General features: G+C 49.6%; 1 protein-coding gene across 1 annotated transcript; it reads right to left on the minus strand.

The window, feature by feature from the left end:
• Positions 1-3,149: 3,149 nt before the first annotated feature.
• LOC148218827 (olfactory receptor 14J1-like) lies at positions 3,150-3,768 on the minus strand. Its single transcript, XM_088157782.1, has one exon. The coding sequence runs from the start codon at positions 3,766-3,768 to the stop codon at positions 3,151-3,153; it is 618 nt and encodes a 205-aa protein (XP_088013908.1). The 3' UTR covers position 3,150.
• Between the last annotated feature and the right edge of the window lie 14,724 nt (positions 3,769-18,492).

An 18,492-nucleotide genomic window follows, 5' to 3' on the forward strand; every position in this document is an offset into this window, starting at 1 on the left:
GGGTTTGTTGTTGAGGAAACCTGCTCAGGCTTTTCCATTCTTTCCTCACAAACAGGAAAATTTCTCCTGGGCCTGTGTGCAGGCAGAGCCCTGAGGAGAGCAGGTGGGACATGGTGCAATGGGCTGGGACAGCCAGCTGCAGAGCTCAGGGGACAAGGTTCTGCTGCAGGGCACAGGGATGTCAGTCCCAGCTGGGCAATGTCAGACATGGTGAGGCTGGGGATGAGGAGCAGGTTGTCCAAACAGGGTCAGCCAAAAAGGGACTCATTCTTCCCTGTGCCCAGACCTCTTAAGGAAACATCCAGCATCAACATCACCTGGGGAATGTTTCTATCCTCTCTTTTCTGAAATTAAAAATTAAAAAAATACTCACTTTATTAAAGAAAAAAAAGTAACAAGGTGCACTTTGAAATCCTTCCACCTTAACAAAACTCCAAATTGACTCCAAGCAGCTCCACAACCCCTGATAACTTGAAGACAACTGGAAGAAGACAAAGAGCTCCTGAGGACTTTGTGTATTTTTATGATCCCCACAATGGATTGGGGCTGAGTCCAGGACCCCCAGGCACTGAGAGAAGGTTGAAGAAGCTGCTCAAGGAGGCAGAAGCAAAACTCCAAGTCCCTTGGAGCATCACTGGCCCCACTGAGGGCAGGGAGTGCCAAAGGCTCCCCAGGGACTGGTGAGAGCAGATCCTTGAGGGCAGGATTGCAGGAGCCCGAGGCTGTGAGCAGGGAACTGCAATGCTGAGCAAGGCCTGGGCTGGCTGGAGGAAGCAGAAAGGCCAAGGCCTGAGCCCAGGCCTGGCCCAGCAGGGCCCTGTCCCTCACGGGTGGCTCGGGGCTGTTGCTGGGGCAGTGGGATGGCAGGGGCAGCAAGGACAAATGTCATCAAGCTGCAAGCCCTGCCAGCCTCCTGAGGGAGGGCCGAGGCAGAAGCAAAGTGCAGCCCCTGCCAGGAAAGTTCCTTCTGTGGGGCTGCAGAGGCCCTGCCCGAGCCCAGGGCACAAAGGCCTGGGTGCCTCTGGCCCTGCCAGCCCTGCCCAGCCCTTGGCCATCTCTCCTGCAGGCTGTGCCCCCTGTGCGTGCTGCTCCTGTGCCCTGGCCAGCTGCACACGCCCATCTCGCTGTCCCCCCCAGCATTTCTCAGCCCAGCATTGCTGTGCCCTCCCTGGGCTCCCTGCACCCAGCGCTGCCGGCTCCTGGCACACAGAGCCATGGCCTGGCCCAGCCTCACGCTGGGACACCTCGGGCACCAACATTCTGCCCTGGGAGGGACTTTTCTGGTTCCTCACCTCCAGGCTGAACCTTCCAGGCTGCACTTTGGGGAGGTTTCCTTCTCTTCCCAATCCACAGGAAAGTTCTGTCTCCTGGTGTTCACAAAGAGAGAAGGGCTGGTGGGAGATGTGTTGTTGAGAGGCTGTTTGGGCTACAGTGACCATGAAATTATGGAGATTTTAAATATTCTCTGGAAGAAGGAGGGGCATCTACAAAACTTCTACATTGGACTTTGAGAGAATAGAATTTGGCCTATTCAGGATGAAGTTTTGGAGAGTACCAAATCAGTTACTGATTTTTTTTAAGGGAAACAGCCTTTAAAAAGCAAGGTTTCCCGGGAAAGATGGAGAAAATTCAAGAAAGAAGTCTTGTAGGAGCTGTCTGTCCCTCTGTGCCAAAAAGTCAGATAGAAAGGAAAATGACTGGCCTAGTAGGGCATGGTGCTTTTTCAGGAACTCAGGGTTTAAAGCAGGTGAATCACCTTTGGACAGAGGGGGACAGGCAACTCAAGAAGTATTTCAGGATGTCGCTAAGTCATGCAGAAAGAAAACTAGAGAAAGCTCAATTAGGACTTAACCTGGCTGCTTCTGTGAAGGATAACAAAAATGATTTTAGAAATACATTAATGGCAAAAGAAGGGAAAAGGAGAACCTCTATTGTTTATTAGGGGGGATATGGTTACAAAGATGAGGAAAAGGCTGAGACACTTAACCCATTCATTGCCTCAGTTTTAAACAATAGGACAAGTTGTCCTCAGGACAAGTGTTCTCCTGAGCTGGGAGATGGGGACAGGGAGCAGAACAGACCCCTGTAATCCAGGAGGAAGCAGCTGGGGACCTGCTGAGCCACTCAGATGCTCACAGGTGTCTCTGGGACCAGATGGGATCCATCCTAGGGGGATGAGGGAGCTGCTGGATGAGCTCCCCAAGCTGCTCTCCATCATTTCTCATCAGTGCTGGCTCAGCAGGGAGGTGCCAGAGGACTGGAGGTGCCAGTGTGAGCCCATGCCCAAGAAGGGCTGGAAGGAGGATGTGGGGAAGTGCAGGCCTGTCAGCCTGACCTGGGTGCCTGGTGAGGTGATGGAACAGATCACCTTGAGTGCCATCACAGGGCACCTACAGGATGGCTGAGGGATCAGAGGCAGCCAGCGTGGATTTCAAAATCTGCATTGACGATCTGGATGAGGGCATTGAGTGCAGCATCAGCAAATGTGCAGATGGCACCAAGCTGGGTGTGAGTGTGGATGTGCTGGAGGGTAGGAGGGCTCAGCAGAGGGACTGGACAGGCTGGGTCCAGGGCCCAAATCCAAGAAGGTGAGGTTTATAAAGACCAAGTGCTGTGTCCTGCACTTTGGCCACAACAACCCCTGCAGTGTTAGAGGCTGGGGACAGAGTGACTGGACAGCAGCCAGGCAGAAAGGGACCTGGGGACACTAATGGACAGCAGGCTGGACATGAGCCAGCAGTGTGCCCAGGTGGCCAAGAAGGCCAATGGTTTGTGGCCTGGATCAGGAATGGTGTGACCTTCAGGAGCAGAGCTGCTGTGCCAGCACTGGCCTGCCACCAGCTCTGCACACTGACATTGTAGATGCAGCTCCAGAGAAGGGGAAAAAGAAAAGGGTCATCTCCAATGAAAAGTTTGCTGAGAGATCTTTTGTTCATTAAAGACCCCGAGAACACAAATCCCCATTAAAACAGTCTAGGACCACAGCAGAGGTGGAGAGAACCAAAATGAGATATAGCACATTTGGACAACAGCACATCGCTGTGGACAATATTAAAAAACAGAGAAAAAAAGAATAAGCCACAACCAAACCAAAAAGAACAATCAAAAATTATATTTATTACAAGAGATTTCAAGAAATTTGCCTGTAATTTAACGTTTCTGAAATCTTCCAGTCATCAGTCTCCACACTGCAGCCTTGAGCTCCTGGTTCCTCAGGCTGTAGATGAGGGGATTCAGGGTTGGAGGCACCACCGAGTACAGAACTGACACCACCCGATCCAGGGACGGGGAGGAGATGGAGGGAGGCTTCAGGTTGGCAAATGAGGCAGTGCAGAGAAACAGAGACACCACGGCCAGGTGAGGGAGGCAGGTGGAAAAGGCTTTGTGCCGTCCCTGCTCAGAGGGGATCCTCAGCACAGCCCTGAAGATCTGCACATAGGAGAAAACAATGAACACAAAACAGCCAAAAGCTAAACAGACACTAACAGCAATGATCCCAATTTCCCTGAGATAGGATTTGGAGCAGGAGAGCTTGAGGATGTGTGGGATTTCACAGAAGAATCCCCCCAGGGCATTGCCATGGCACAGGGGCAGGGAAAATGTATTGGCCGTGTGCATGAGAGCATTGAGAAAGCCACTGGCCCAGGCAGCTGCTGCCATGTGGGCACAAGCTCTGCTGCCCAGGAGGGTCCCGTAGTGCAGGGGTTTGCAGATGGACACGTAGCGGTCGTAGCACATGATGGTCAGGAGGAAATACTCTGCTGACATGAAGTACACAAAGAAAAAGAGCTGAGCAGCACATCCAGCATGGGAGATGTTGCTGGTGTTCCAGAGGGAATTGTGCATGGCTTTGGGGACAGTGGTGCAGATGGAGCCCATGTCAGTGAGGGCCAGGTTGAGCAGGAAGAAGAACATGGGGGTGTGCAGGTGGTGGCCGCAGACTACGGTGCTGATGATGAGGCCGTTGGCCAGGAGGGCAGCCAGGGAGATGGCCAGGAAGAGGCAGAAGTGCAGGAGCTGCAGCTGCCACGTGTCTGCCAATGGCAGCAGGAGGAAGTGGCTGATGGAGCTGCTGTTGGACATTTGCTGTGTCTTGGCATGGGAATCTGTAAAATAAATAATCATGGAATAGTTCAGTTTGGAGAGGACTTGAAATATCCCAGCCCAGCTTGGTGGCACTTTTCCCCCACTGCGTGCCCAGGGCTCTCCTGCCTGGAGCTGTCCCTGCCAGCAGCTGCTTCCCTGTGCCCAGGGCTGGGCCCTGCCAGTGCTGCCAGAGCCCAGCCCAGCCCTGGGGGCTCAGCTCTGCCCTGCAGACCCCTCCCAGCACAGGGCACTGCCCAGGGTCAGCTCTGCTTCTGCAGGCTCTGATGGCAATGTCAGAGCAAGCCTGAGGAGGCTGGAAAAATGACACTGATGCTGCCTGTGAGGAACCCTGTGCTGATTTCTTTCACTGCCTGCTTTATTAAGATCTGAGATTAAAAAAAATATTTTTCCCAATCTTAACTGAGAGATTAATATCTATATGCAATTTCCACACCTACGTGACGCAGAGCAGTAGATTATAAAATCATGATTTTCCTTTTTATGCAGCCCCTGCCTCTCTGTGCTCCCTGTGTAATCTACCTAGAAATATTCTGGAGTTAACTGTTATGCTGGGAGCAGCAGTCCTGAACAATGCAGCATCCTCACCACACAATGAGAACACTTCCAAGCCTCACCAGCTGTCTCCTTCCACGCAGACCTTATCCCCCAGTGCTGGGAGCAGCTCCCAGGGCTGGCTGAGAGCTGTCCCTGGCAGGCAGCAGAGTCCCTGCCCCAGCACAGCACCCTGGGCTGCAGGACCCTGCTCTGCACCACAGCCCTGGGCACCCCTGGCTGCTCTATACAAGAGATCATCAGAGAATGTACTCACACAGTCTGCAGGCATTGGGATGTTGCAGCTTTAGGAGATCACTGCAGGAGCTGCAGCTGCATTGTCCTGCAGCCAGAGGCTTCCTGTGTCAAGGGCTGGGAGTGATTCTGCCCCAGTCACTTCTGAGCATCTTCCCAGCCCGGACTGATTGAAGCTCTCTGTGCCTCTGTGCTGTGCCCGGGGTGGATGCAGGCAGTGCCCCAGCCCTGCTGTGCTGGGAGAAGAGCTGCTCATGAAGAGAAATGTGTTTTTGAAGCTCTTCTTGGTTACCAGCATCGCATTCTCTGCAGGGAGCCCAACCCAGCTCAGTAGAAGAGACACAGCACAAGGACTTTAATGACCCTCTCAGGGACTGGGGGTGAGTCTCTGAGCATCAGTCCCTGAGAGGGAGCTGAAGAAAACACTCGAGAACTCCAAGTCACAATCAAACTCCAAAGTTTACTAAAGTTTTAATGGGTCCCACTGAGGGACACGACTGAGAAAGTGTCCCCCGGTTCCAGTTAGAGCAGGAAATTGAAGGCAGAGATGACAAGTGGGGACAAAGAGAAGCCAAGTCCTGGTGCCCTGGGGCACAGCAGGGTCTGTGCCACCAAGGGCTCTGAGGAGACACCTTGTCCTGAGCCACTGGGGCCTCCTGGCACAGCCCCAGCAAGGCTGGCCACTGTCACCCCTTGTCCTGCCCTCAGCATCCCCCCACATCCCAGTGGCCTCAGGGATCTGCTGGGATGAGTCCCTGGGGAGCCTTGGTCAGGAATGGCCCTGGGGGGCTCCTTCATGCTCCCAGGAACTGCAGGTTTTTCAGAGGACTTTGGGTTTTGCTGTTGCCTTGGAGTTTCTGAGAGCTTTGTGCAATCATGGCCTCCAATTATTTTCTTTAATTAGTCCCTTGAGAGGCTCTGTCAGTAACAACACTCATCGGGGCTAATTAATGCTTCAAGGTACTTCAGTTTTTTAAGGTACTTGGAGGTTCCCTTTTGACACCAACTCTTCTAGTAGTTTATGCAATCATGGCCCCAATTATCTACTTTAATTAGTCCCTTGAGAGCTTTATATTGACACTCAGTGGGTCTCATTAATGCATTGAGATACTCAACGTTTTAAAGGTAGTTTGGATTTTCCTTTCCTCTCTGACTCTCTGAGAGGGTTTTGGGCAATCCTGGCATCCAGTTCTTTCCTCCAAGCAGTCCATGAGGAGCCTGTGTTGGGGATGGACCTCAGTGAGACCCATTAATGATTTGAGACACTTTGAGTTTTTCTTCTTCCTTGGACTCCTGGAAAGGTTTGGGCAATCTCCTCTCAGGCCCTGAAGTTCAAGGGCTCAGCACCAAATGCACCACGGGGCTCACTGGGATCAAACAAGTCCTGACAAACCATGGCTCTGCCTTGATTTCCCTCTCGTCTGGTGCCATTCATTAGGAAGATTTTCAAATCCAGTTATGGAGAAATATTTCCAAGTGATTCTAAGAAATACACATTCCTATTTTGAAGAGTGTATTTCATTGTTATTCTCTTTAGAGCAGAGGTGATTCCAGCATTCTGTGATTGATATTGATGCAGGGTCTCTCCTCAGGTCTGGCCTGCTCACAGAAGCTGTGCCTTGAGGTTTGACTCAGTGTGGACAACCTTGCTGCACATTCCCCAACTCCATCCTGTCTGTCCTCACTCACCTGGGACCTGCTTTACTTGGAGAACTGGCTGCACACAGGCCAAAAGGAGTGTTCCCCACCTTTTTTTTTTTCTGTTTTGAAGCAATCTACAACTCCTTAATGTCCCCATTGAAAACAGACACCTTCTATTAGTGTGTGCTAAAGCCAAGGTGCCACCAAACAGCTTCCCCTTCCCCAAGGCAGAACCCTGCAAGACATGTTTGAGTCCTTTGGACTCCTTGGTTCCCTGAGGCCTTGCAGTGTCACAAAGGCCCCTTGGTTCTGCACTGTCACAATGGAGATTTGGGTCCATGGGGCCCCACAGTGTCACAATGCTCTTTTTGGTTCCATGAGACTATGTTCTATCACAATGGACTTTTGGCTCCTCGAGGTTCCATACTCTCAACAATGGTCTCTGTAGTTCCAGAGTGTCACAATGGACTCTTGGTTCCAGGTGGCCCCACAGTGTCACCGTGGTCTCCTTGGTTCCACAAGGCCGTGCAGTGTCACAATGGCTCACAGGTTCCATGAGGCCCCACAATGTCACAGTGGCCCCTTGGTCCCATGAGTTTCCCCAGTGTCACAATGGTTCCTTGGCTCCACGTGGCCCAGGTGTCTCACAATGGACTCTTGGTTCCGTGGGGCCCCGCAGTGTCACAGGGGTTTCCTTGGTTCTGTCGGGTCACAATGGACACTGCAGCGCCCCCTGCTGGCCGGGAGGACCTGGCCCTGTGAGAGCACCTCCTGGTGGCTGACCCCTGCAACTGTGAGTGGTTTGTACTGGTTTGTGCTGGGATGGGGTCCAGGGGGTGCTGGGATGGGGCTGGGGTTACTGGGCAGTGCTGGGTTATACTGGGAGTGAGTGTGTGAGTGTCCAGGAGGACCTAACACTGGGTGTACTGGTTGTACTGGGTTATAATTGTTTGTATTGGGATGGGGTGCTGTGGTGTTACTGGTTTGTACTGGGTTATACTGGGAAAGGGAGCAGGGGTGTCTGAGTGCTTCCTGCTGACTGGGAGGACCTGGTGGCGATTGTGAATTATACTGGGTTATACTGGTTTATATTAGGATGGGGTGCTGGAAGTCACTGGATTGTAGTGGTTTATATTGGGTTATACTGTGATATTCTGGGTTTAACTGGGTTGAACTGGGGTGTACTGGGTTATACTGGGAGGGAGCTTGGGGATGCTTGGCACTCCACTGGGAGCAAATTCTGGGGATGCTGGCCTTAATGATTTATACTGAGATGGGGCTTGGGACCTACTGGGAGTGACTTCAGGTTGTGCTGGCCTTACTGGTTTCTACTGGGAGCTGTCACCAAGGGCTCAGGGCCTCAGGGGTGACTCCCAGTGCTTACTGGTTTGTACTGGTGCCATCCCAGTATAAACCTTGGAGCCCCAGGACCCCACTAGGAATCCCTAGACTACCCTGGGAATGGGTTTGGGCGCATGAGACCTTACTGGTTTATACTGGGATCTGATGCCACAGGCCTCAGGAGCTCGGGGGTAGCTCACAGTGCTTACTGGTTTATACTGGTGCCTTCCCAGTCCACACCTGGGAACACTGGTAGGCATTTGTGGCCGGGTAGGACCTCAAGGCAAAGCTGGCCTTCACCAGGGCCTTGCTGAGCTGCAGCTTCTCCAACTTCTCAGCCTGGCAACACTGCCTGGGGCTGCTGATGCCCACCAGGAACTATGGCAAGGGCACTGCCTCCTGGAAGGCTGAAGGAAGGTGAGGGATTCCCCAAAAAATCTCCCCCCAATTTTGCGGGATCCCCAAAATTTTCCAGGTCCTCCCTCACCTAAAGTGGGAGCTGGTGGGTTCTGTTGGGTTGAATGGGTAGAACTGGTGTTCCTAAATCCCCTTTGACTTTAATGGGTAGACCGGAATTCCTGTATACCTGGGTGTCCTCACTGAGATATTGGGGTTTTCCCCACTGCCCCCCTGAGATTTTGGAGTGCTTCCTTTGCCCACACAGAGCTGGAGCTGCTGCAGAATACCATCTTCACCAACCCCATGCATCAAAGCACCTGGCTGTATCTGCACTGCATCCTCTCCTGAGGTAACTCAGGGCTCCCTCCCACCCCTGATGTCCTCACCTGGAGTTTTGGGGTCACCCCCTGAATGTTGGGGTGTCCCCCGACAGCCCCACAGCTGCCAAGGGTCACCTGTGTCCACATCGACTGGGAGGACAGTGGCCATCATCTTCTCCTGGCCTGTCAGGGTGAGTCAGGGCACTAGGGTGCCCCAAAATTAACCTGGATATACCTGAAAATTATCTGGGTACACCTGGATACTGCCCAAAATCACCTGGATCCCCCTCAACAATCGCCTGGATATACCTGGGTACCCGTTGCACACCTGGATCACCAAAAACCCCTGGGCCCCCCAAAACTAGTGTCTCAAACATCCTCATTGCTTTGATTGGGTAGACCTGATGCCTCTAAACCTCATTGCTTTTAAAGGATAAATCTGTTGTCCCCAAATTCCTATTGATTTCAGTGGGTTAGACCTGGAGTCCTGTTTATCTCCATTTATCTCTACAAATCCCTCCCAGTGGTCCCACTTTTGCTTCAGTGCTCCCAGTCACCCCAGTGTCTCCCGTTAGCCCTTCCCAGTGCTCCCAGTTTAAACAGTAACTCTTCCCAGTCAAGTCCTATCAATGGGTAGACCTGCTGTCCCTAAATCCCTATTGACTTCACAAGGGTAGACCTGGTGTCCTTCAATCCCCTTTGACTTCAGTGGGCAGAGCTGATATCCCAGTATTTTTGGTGCTAAACCCACAAATTTAGGGCTCAAAATTCTCAGATTTCAGCTGAAAATGGAAATTTTTGGGCTTACCTGGAGGCACAGCTCTAGCATGGACAGCAGGTGTGCGATCAGGGATTTGGGATTGGCCTCCAGGAAATCATCCAGGACATCCAGAGCATTGGCACTGCGATCCTGGAGTGGAAATTCCCAGAATTCAGCCTAAGATTTTCCCAAAATTTACCCAAATTTCCCCATTTAAGGATCAAATTTCAGAAAAATCTCCACTGACATTAATAGATAAACCAGGTGTCCCTAAATCCCTATTGACTTTAATGGGATACACCTGGTGTCCATAAGTCCCTATTGATTTCATTAGTCATGTCTGATGTCAAAAAAAAGTGCATTGGGAGATTGATATTACAAGAGATGGGGCAACTGAGAGATGTTGTAAAAGATGGTTTATGGTCTCATGGTGTCAGTCTCATAGAAGGGTGAGACATTAAAGGTGTTACATCCAACACCATAATATCAGAAGCTGCCTCATTCTTAGTTACAATGCTTTATGTTCGTTTTTTAGCCAATCAAATACTTCTGTGAAGTTTGCCAGCATCCTTTTACACCGATCATTAATTGCTTTCCTTCTCATGGCTTTGCCACAATGCATCATTTTTAAACCAATCCTATAACACTTCACAAACCTACACTGATAAACCTTAAACTTCTAATCAACTTTATAACAGGTTTTATTGCTTAGCTTAACAATCTTTTACTATCTTACTTAACATACTGCTTTGCTTACATAATGCATATTTCTGTTTGCTTAAAAGAGATTTCTTCTAAAACAAAAACTTATATTCTTGTTTTATATCAATTTTCCTTTTAATGTTCTGATTCCCCAAGCCTTCTCCAAGGTCTTAGGTCAAACCTTGTTTCCATCGCAATCTCTGAGACTGTTTGCACAAGGCCCTGAGAGCTCTCTGTGCCTGCATTTCCCACACCACCTGTCATCTCTGCCTCCAATTTCCTGCTCTCACTGGAACCTGGGGACACTTTCTCAGTCGTGTCCCTCAGTGAGACCCGTGAGCAGTATCAGACACTTTGGAGTTCGATTCTGTCCAAATTCTTCAGAGGTTTCCTAGAAAACAACGGTTCTGCCTCGATTTCCTTCTGGTCTGGTGCGATTCATTTGGAAGTTTTTCAACTCCAGTTATGGAGAAATATGACAAAGACCTTCTTAGAAATATCCATTCCCATTTTCAAGGGTGTATGTTATTACTGTTGTCTTTAGAGTAGAAGTGATCGCAGCATTCTGTGATTGATATTTGTGAGAAATGGATTTGTAAAGGATTCTCAAAGCCTGACTGAAAGCTCACACACTCTTGTACATCTGGATGCAAACTCTGAGATAAGGTGTGCTGACTTAGAATGGCCCTGGAATAGAGAAGACATTGCTGAGAGAGAGACTGAACTAGAAACAAGTTTCAAACAATGGCCTTGCTAAAATATCAGATATTTTTGAGAATTAGAACTGTGAAAGATGCATTTTGGCAAGACTATGTGGAGTAAAATACAAGGTGATTGTTGTTAGAATTATTAGCACCATTGTGTGGCAAAAGCTAATAGGCTGAAAAACATTTATAAAATATTGAAACCAGGAAATAACTTGGCTTTGGATAGAATGGCATGGAGTTTTACATCTCTTAGGTTGTACCTTTCAAGGAGTCTAATAATGGAATAAAATATTTTTAAAACCCATCTTAATTACCCCATTTCAGTAGAGCTGGGATTTTCCAACAGTTCTGAGTCCCTGGACATCAGTTCCTGAGAGAAAGCTGAAGGAAAATTTCTCAAGAACTCAAAGTCATGTTCAAGCTCCAAAGTTTCTTTAACTTTAATGGTTCCCACTGAGGGATATGACTCAGAAAGTGTCCCCAGGTTCCAGTGAGAGCAGAACACTGGTGGCAGTGATGACAGGTGGGGACAAACAAGGGAAAGGTGTCTGTGATGCTGAGCACACCTGGATGTGTTTCAGGAATGCAAAGGGCCAAGGGCTGAGCCCCAGCCCCTGGCAAGGCAGATCCTGTCCCTCCCTCATTGCTCAGGGCTCTTCCCGGGCCACTGGGCTCTGGCCATGTGCAATGCCAAGGGCAGCACCATGGGGCAGCCCCTGCCAGGCTGCTGAGCAGGGACAAGGAGGCAATGAGGCCCCAGCACAGCAAGGCTCACTTGTCCCCTGCTGGCCTCAGGCCCAGGGCCAGCCTGCATGGCCCAAGTGCTGCAGGAGTTGGCTGTGTCAGGGCCTTTCAGCTGCTGCCCATCCCTGTGGCCTCTGCAGCCCAGGCTGTCCTATGGTGTCCATGCCCTGCGCCTCTGTCCCTGCAGGCTGTCGTCATCCCCCGGCTGCCCCACCTCGCTGGCCCCTTCCTTTGCTGACAGCTCTGCCTCCTGCCTGCCTCTGCCTGCCAACACAGAGCCTTGGGCTCGATTCCAAAAGGGTTCATTCAATTTTTACTGTGCCTGTGAACTTTCAGAAGAGAAACATGGCATGCAGGAGCTGCTTACCCAGCAGAGACTGTCAGAAGAGTAGAGAAACACATCTGGCTCAAGGGTGCAGTGACAGAAAAAAACAAGGACACAACCTGGTAACTTGGGGTGGGTTTTATAGAAATGGTAACTTGCAATACGCATGTAGTGACTAAATATAAGCAACACACTTGTAGAATCACGTATCCACATAAGTTTAGGAGTTATCCCACATTGGACCTGAAGCCTGACAAAAAGGATGTCCTCTTGAACAGGAAATTAGTGTTAAGGAGTCTTATTCTGATATTTTGGAGATTTGGTGACAGAGGGTCCTCACAGAACCAAGGAGTCAGCTGTGACACTGTGGAACCTGAAGGTGCACTGTGGAACCTCCTGCAACCATGGGTGCATTGTGACACTGCAGGGCCTCACAGAACCAAGGTGACCATGTTATAGCACAGAACCTCGTGGAACAAAGGGCCCATGGTGACACTGCAGAACTGCTGCTGAGAGTATGAAAGCTCATGGAACCAGAAGTTCATTGTGACCAAGGGGCCATTGGAACACTGCAGATCCAAGGAGACCATTGTGACACTGAGGAACCTCATGGAAACAAGGGTCTATTGTGACACTGCAGGGCCTCATGGAACAATGGAGACAATTATGAAACAGAATCACAGAGGTAATGAGGTTGGAAAAGACCTTTGAGATCATGAAGTCCACCCTATCACCTAATATCACTTCATCAACTAAACTATGGCTCTGAGTGCCATGTCCAGTCTTTTTTTAAATGCCTCCAGGGGCGGTGACTCCACCACCTCCCTGGGAAGAAGATTCCAGTGCCCAATCACTCTTTCAGTGAAGAATTTTTTCCTGATGTCAAACCTATACTACCCCTGGCTCATCTGCAGACTGTGTCCTCTCATTCTGTCAGGTGCTGCCTGGGAGAAGAGACCGACCCCCACCTGACTACAGCCTCTGTTCAGGTGGTTGTAGAGAGTCTCACTGGAGACCATTGTAGCCATTGGGGCCATTGCAGCACGGCAGGGCCTCATGGAATCAAGGGGACCACAGTGACAGCGTGGGGCTCCATGGGACAAAGGGGCCATTCTGACACTGTGGAACCAAGGAGATCATTGTTACACAACTAGGCCTCATGGAACCAAGGAGGCCATGAGGACACTTTGAGGCCTCGTGGAACCAAAGGACCATTGTGGCACTGCAGGGCCTCATGGAAACAAGGGCACAAGAGTGACCCTGTGAGCTCCAAGGGACCGAGGGGGCATTCTGACACTGCAGAACCAAGGAGACGATTGTGACACTATGGAGTCCTGGCAGGCCAAGGGGCAATTGTCACAATGTGTGGCAACATGGAACCAAGGAAGCCATTATGACACTACAGGGCCCCATGGAACTAAGGATTCATGGAACAGTGCTGGACCCCATGGAAACAAAGGTGCATTGTGACACTGTGGGGCCTCATGGAATCCTGGAGGCCATTATGACACTTTGAGGCCTCGTTGAATCAAGGGGTTCTGCAGGACCTTGTGCAACCAAGGAGACCCTTCTGCCACTGTGAGTCCCCATGGAACCAAGGGTCCATTGGGATACTGCAGTGTGGGAAATGCAGGCACGGAGAGCTCTCAGGGCCTTGGGCATACAGGCTCAGAGATAGAGATGGGTACAGGGTTTGACCAAAGACCTTGGAGAAGGCTTAGAGAATTAGAGCATTAAAGTGAAACAGACACAAAACAAGAATATAAGTTTGTAGTTTAAGTAAAAATATGTTTCAAGAAAACAGAAATATGGATTATGTAAGCAAAGCAGTATGTTAAGTAATATACTAAAAGATTTTAAAGTTCAGTAAAAATAACTTGTTATCATTAGATGTTAAGATGTATCAATCTAGGTTTCTGCAGTGTTATAAGATATACTGAAATATGATGCATTGCACCAAAGCCATGGGAAGCAAAGCAATTAATGATTGGTGTAAAAAGACACCAGCAAAGTTCATAGAAATTTTTGATTGGCTAAAAGACTAACATAAGGCATTTGTAACTAAAAATGAGGAAGCTTCTGATATTATGGCAGTGGATGTAACACCTTTAATGTCTCACCCTTCTATGAGACTGATGAAATAAAGCCATAAACCATCTTTGACAATGTCTCTCAGTTGTTCCATCTCTTGTAATATCAATCTCCCAATAGAGATCTTATGGACATCAGGTCTACCCTTTGAAATCAATGGCAATGTAGGAATAGCAAGTCTACCTATTTTAAAAAATCAAAGGGGATTTAGGAACATCACGTCTACCTTTTGAAATCGATAGGGATTTAGGGAAACCAGGTCTGCCCATTAAAGTCAATGGGGATTTTGCAGAAATGTGGTGCTAAAATGGGGAAAATTGGGGAAATCTGGGGAAAATATTGGGCTGAATTCCGGGATTTCCATTTCAGGATCATGGTGCTGACACTCTGGAAGTCCTGCCAAAATTCCTGAGAGCTAATCACAAATTCTTGATCCCACACCTTTAGCCTGTGCTGGAGCTGTGCCTCCACTTAAGCCCAAAATCTTTGTTTTCAGCCCCAAATCTGGGAATTCCAAGCCCAAAGTTGGGATTTTTGGCACTAAAAATTTTCAGACATTGGGTCTACCCATTGAAGTCAAAGGGGATTGAGGGATACCAGGTCTACCCATTAATAGGGCTTGATTGGGAAGGGTTAGTGGTTGGTTCAACTGGGAGCACTGGGAAGGGCTGAGGGGGGACACTGGGGTTACTGGGAGCACTGGGGCATAAGTGGGACCACTGGGAGGGATTTAGAGAGATAAATGGGTATAAACAGGACTCAACATGTACCCTTTAATGTCGATAGGGATTCAGGGACACCAGGTCCACCCAGTCAAAGAAATGAAGATTTTTGGGACACCAGTTTTGGGTGCCCTCAGGGGTTTTGGGTGATCTAGGTGTTCAAGGGGTACCCAGGTGTATCCAGGTGATTATTAGGGTAATCCAGGTGATTTTCAGGGGTACTGAAGTGCACTAAGATGATTTTTGGGGATACCCAGGTGATTTTTGGGGAGTTGCAAATGATTTGGGGGAGTACATAGGTGTACCCAGATAATTTTGGGGGCTCTCCAGGTTATTTTGGGGCACCCAAGTGTCCTGACTCACCTTGATGGGCCACTGTCCTCCCAGTCAATGTGGACACAGATGACCCTTGGCAGCCGAGGGGCTGTTGGGGGGCACCCCAACATTCAGGGGGTACCCCAAAACTCCAGGTGAGGGCCTCAAGGGTGGGAGGGAGCCCTGAGTTACCTCAGGAGAGGATGCAGTCCAGGTACACCCAGGTGCCTTGGTCCGTGGGGTTGGTGAAGACAGTGTTCTGCACCAGCTCTAGCTCTGGGAGGGGGCAAAGGGGGCACCCTAAAATCTCTAGGGAGCAGTGAGGGACACCCCAATATCTGAATACTCAAGTGTACCAGAGTTCAGGTGTACCCATTAAAGTCAAAGGGGATTTAGAGACACCAGTTCTACTCATTCAACTCAACAGAACGTATCACTTCCCACTTTAGGCGAGGGATGGGCTGGAAAATTTTGGGGATCCTGTGAAATTGTGGGAATTTTACTGGGGAATTGCTTGCATTTCTTCAACCTTTTGTGGGGCAGTGCCCCAGCCTCGCCCTTTCTGGAGTCCCTGGCAGCTGCAGGCAGTGGTGCCAGGCTGAGAAGTTGGAGAAGTCACAGCTCAGCAGTGCCCCAGCAAAGGATAGCTTGGCCTCAGGGTCCTGCCTGCCCGCCAGCACCCACTGGTGTTCCTAGGCATAGACTGAGAGGGCACCAGTATAAACCAGTAAGCACTGGGAGCCACCCCTGAGCTTCTGAGGCCTGTGCCAGCAGCTCCCAGTATAAACCAGTAAGGCCTCATGCACCCAAACCCATCCTCAGTGTAGTCTAAGGGCTCCCAGGTTTATAGTGGGAGGGCACCAGTATAAGCCAGTAAGCACTGGGAGCCACTCCTGAGCCCCTGAGGCCTGTGGCAGCAGCTCCCAGTATAAACCAGTAAGGGTTGATGCGCCCAAACCTGCTCCCAGTGTGGTCTAGAGGCTCCCAGGGTGATCTAGTGAGATGGGGAACATAAATGGTTTTGAAAATTCAGAACCTTAGAAGTCTATGATATACTTAAGCAGGTAGAGGGGAAATTGAACACATGGCAGAAATGGTATGTAACAAACCATATAGGAACTTATTTCCCAGGAAAAAGCTTTAAGATAACATATATTGCAAAACCCCATAAAAGCAAGACCTAGCTATGGTACAAACCCAAAAAAACCAGAAACCTGTGCCTCCAGAAACCAGCCAGGACCAGACGGGGGGTTTTGAGTGGGACAAGCTGACCTGAGGGAGAGCCAAACCTCCACTGCACCTGCCCAAAAGCAGAGGTCAAACAGCGATTACTGAGGAAGACATACAGCCTTCATCACAAAAACCACGAAACAAAACCACCAGGAGGGGTGGCAGCTGATTATAATACAAAGGGAGAGAAGGTGGAGATGGGTGGGCAGGGAGGTGTGGGCTTGTGGGATCAATGTGTATTTATACCTGGAACCTGTCTTGACCAGGTACACGTGGTTTGGAGGAAATATCCCCCCATGTGTCCCCCATGTGCTGCCAATGAAACACTCTCTACAATTGCAGTGTCAAGTGCTGATTCTCGAAATCAGTTGTTGAGCCAGCCAGAAGGTCTTCGTCTGTCTGCTGGAGCACAGGGGACGTTGACATCCCAGTGCACCCCAGACTTTTTCTGGAGCTGACCTCTGCTCCCCGGTCACTGTCTGCAGGGATGAGCAACCAACCTCCTATATGGCCTAGAGGAACGTTTGACCAAAATGTTTTGGGGGAGGCCCAAGGTAAGGTGAGCCTGTAAGACACTAGGGATGCCTGCACATGGCTAACAGTGTGTCAGAGACATCGGACACACAGAGCTGACAGGTTTGGGGAAGGTATTTGGAAGCTGGCAAAGGGGTTTCTGTTGAACACTTAGGGTGGCCACTAGCAAGTTTGGGGGTAACTTGAACAGGACCTACAGTGTTATCAATATTATTAACAGCATGACTCACTGCTATAACCCGAACTGCCATAAATTGTGCTTGTTGTTTGTTGTAGGGTGGTGGAAGGAAGTATTTGATAGGGTGGTTGGTGTTTTGTGTTTGCATCACTCTCATTTTGGTGGTGGAGATTTTGGATTTTGGGGAATGTCTGCTCTGTTTTCTGTAGTGGACCTGTGCATTATCTGGTGTAACACTGCCCTCTTGTGTTATTAACTGTCATTGCAACAAGTTAAGATTTCTTTTCTGAAGCATGATATTCTATTGTTTCTGATGTAATGCTGCCCTCTTCTGTCTGTAACTGTTAATGACAGGTTAGTGAATTTTTTTTGAAACTGTCAGAGTGAAAAAGGTGGTGGAAGCTGGGAGTGAGTGCAGAGGGCTCGACCAAGCAAGGAGGAAGCCCTTTCTAGGTGGCTCCAGACTGAGCCCCAGGATTTCTTGAGGGATCAAGGGAAACTTGTACGGTTGGTACGGGAGGACGGGGGAGTAGAGCAGGTACACTTGGGAGGAATATTCTCAGATTCCATAGATAGTTACCTGGGTTTTGATTGGGAGCAACCTCTAATCGAAAGGGAACCTAGAAGGGTTAGACCAATTCGTTGCTTTGCGTGTGGACCAGCAATTTGGACACCAAGGTGGCATCCAGCCTGGGACCTCCCACAGTGTCATTGGTGCAAAAGGAAGTGGCACTGCAGATCTAGGAGGTGGACGCCTACATGCCCCAGGGGTACCCCGGACCCATGGCATCATATTCAGGAATTAATACAGGTTGAGTGTGAGATTGTGAATTTGATCTGTGCAAAGAGTCTTTCCGTTCCCAAGGATTGGCACGTTTTCGATGACCAATGGGCGGAAGGGAAAGAATATTGCCAGCAGAGGTTTGGGAGAGGAGATAAGAGAAATAAGGAGAGAAATCATGAGGACCCAGCAAAATAAAGAGGTGCCTAGGAAGAGCCCTTTAGGATGTATACTAACCCACTGGAAGGAAGTTGTGGGGACAGGAGAAACGGAGAGCAAAAGGGTTTTCATCCAATACTCTAATCAATGGTGGCCTTTCTAGAAATCAGAAGATGGGGCAAAGTGGCCATTAAATGGAACATGGGACTGTAACACCATGTTGAAGTTAATGTTGTTTTTAAGGTGGGAAGGAAAATGAGATGAGGCACCATATGCAGATGTTTTTCACCTTACAGAACCACCCAGAATGACAAAGGGATTGTGGTATTAACCCTCCACAAGACCCACTGATCCTAGCAATAGAAAGAGAACTCAGAAGGGTCTCACATATATTAAAATGATGCTGCTCAGCCTGTAGTCTTGGTCAGAAGTGCACTAAAAATGACAAGGTATATAAGGAAGAAGACTCTGATCTGGATGATCTCCCCTCCTCCATCACTAGAGTTGGGTGGGAGCCCAGGGAGGGCACCAGATCAAACTCCAACACCCCTGGGAAGTCCAGCATCCTCCCATACAAGGGCAAAGCTAGGGAACAACCAGCACCTTTGCAGGCACCTCTTAGAGAAGAAGTGGGAGCAGATGGAACAATG

Source organism: Sturnus vulgaris, unplaced genomic scaffold, assembly GCF_052056855.1.
Source record: "Sturnus vulgaris isolate bStuVul1 unplaced genomic scaffold, bStuVul1.hap1 Scaffold_157, whole genome shotgun sequence".
NCBI classification, from domain to species: domain Eukaryota; kingdom Metazoa; phylum Chordata; class Aves; order Passeriformes; family Sturnidae; genus Sturnus; species Sturnus vulgaris.

Excerpts from the sequence above, each read along its gene's own strand:
- LOC148218827 (XM_088157782.1), bottom strand. The coding sequence starts at position 3,768 with ATGTCAGCAGAGTATTTCCTCCTGACCATCATGTGCTACGACCGCTAC.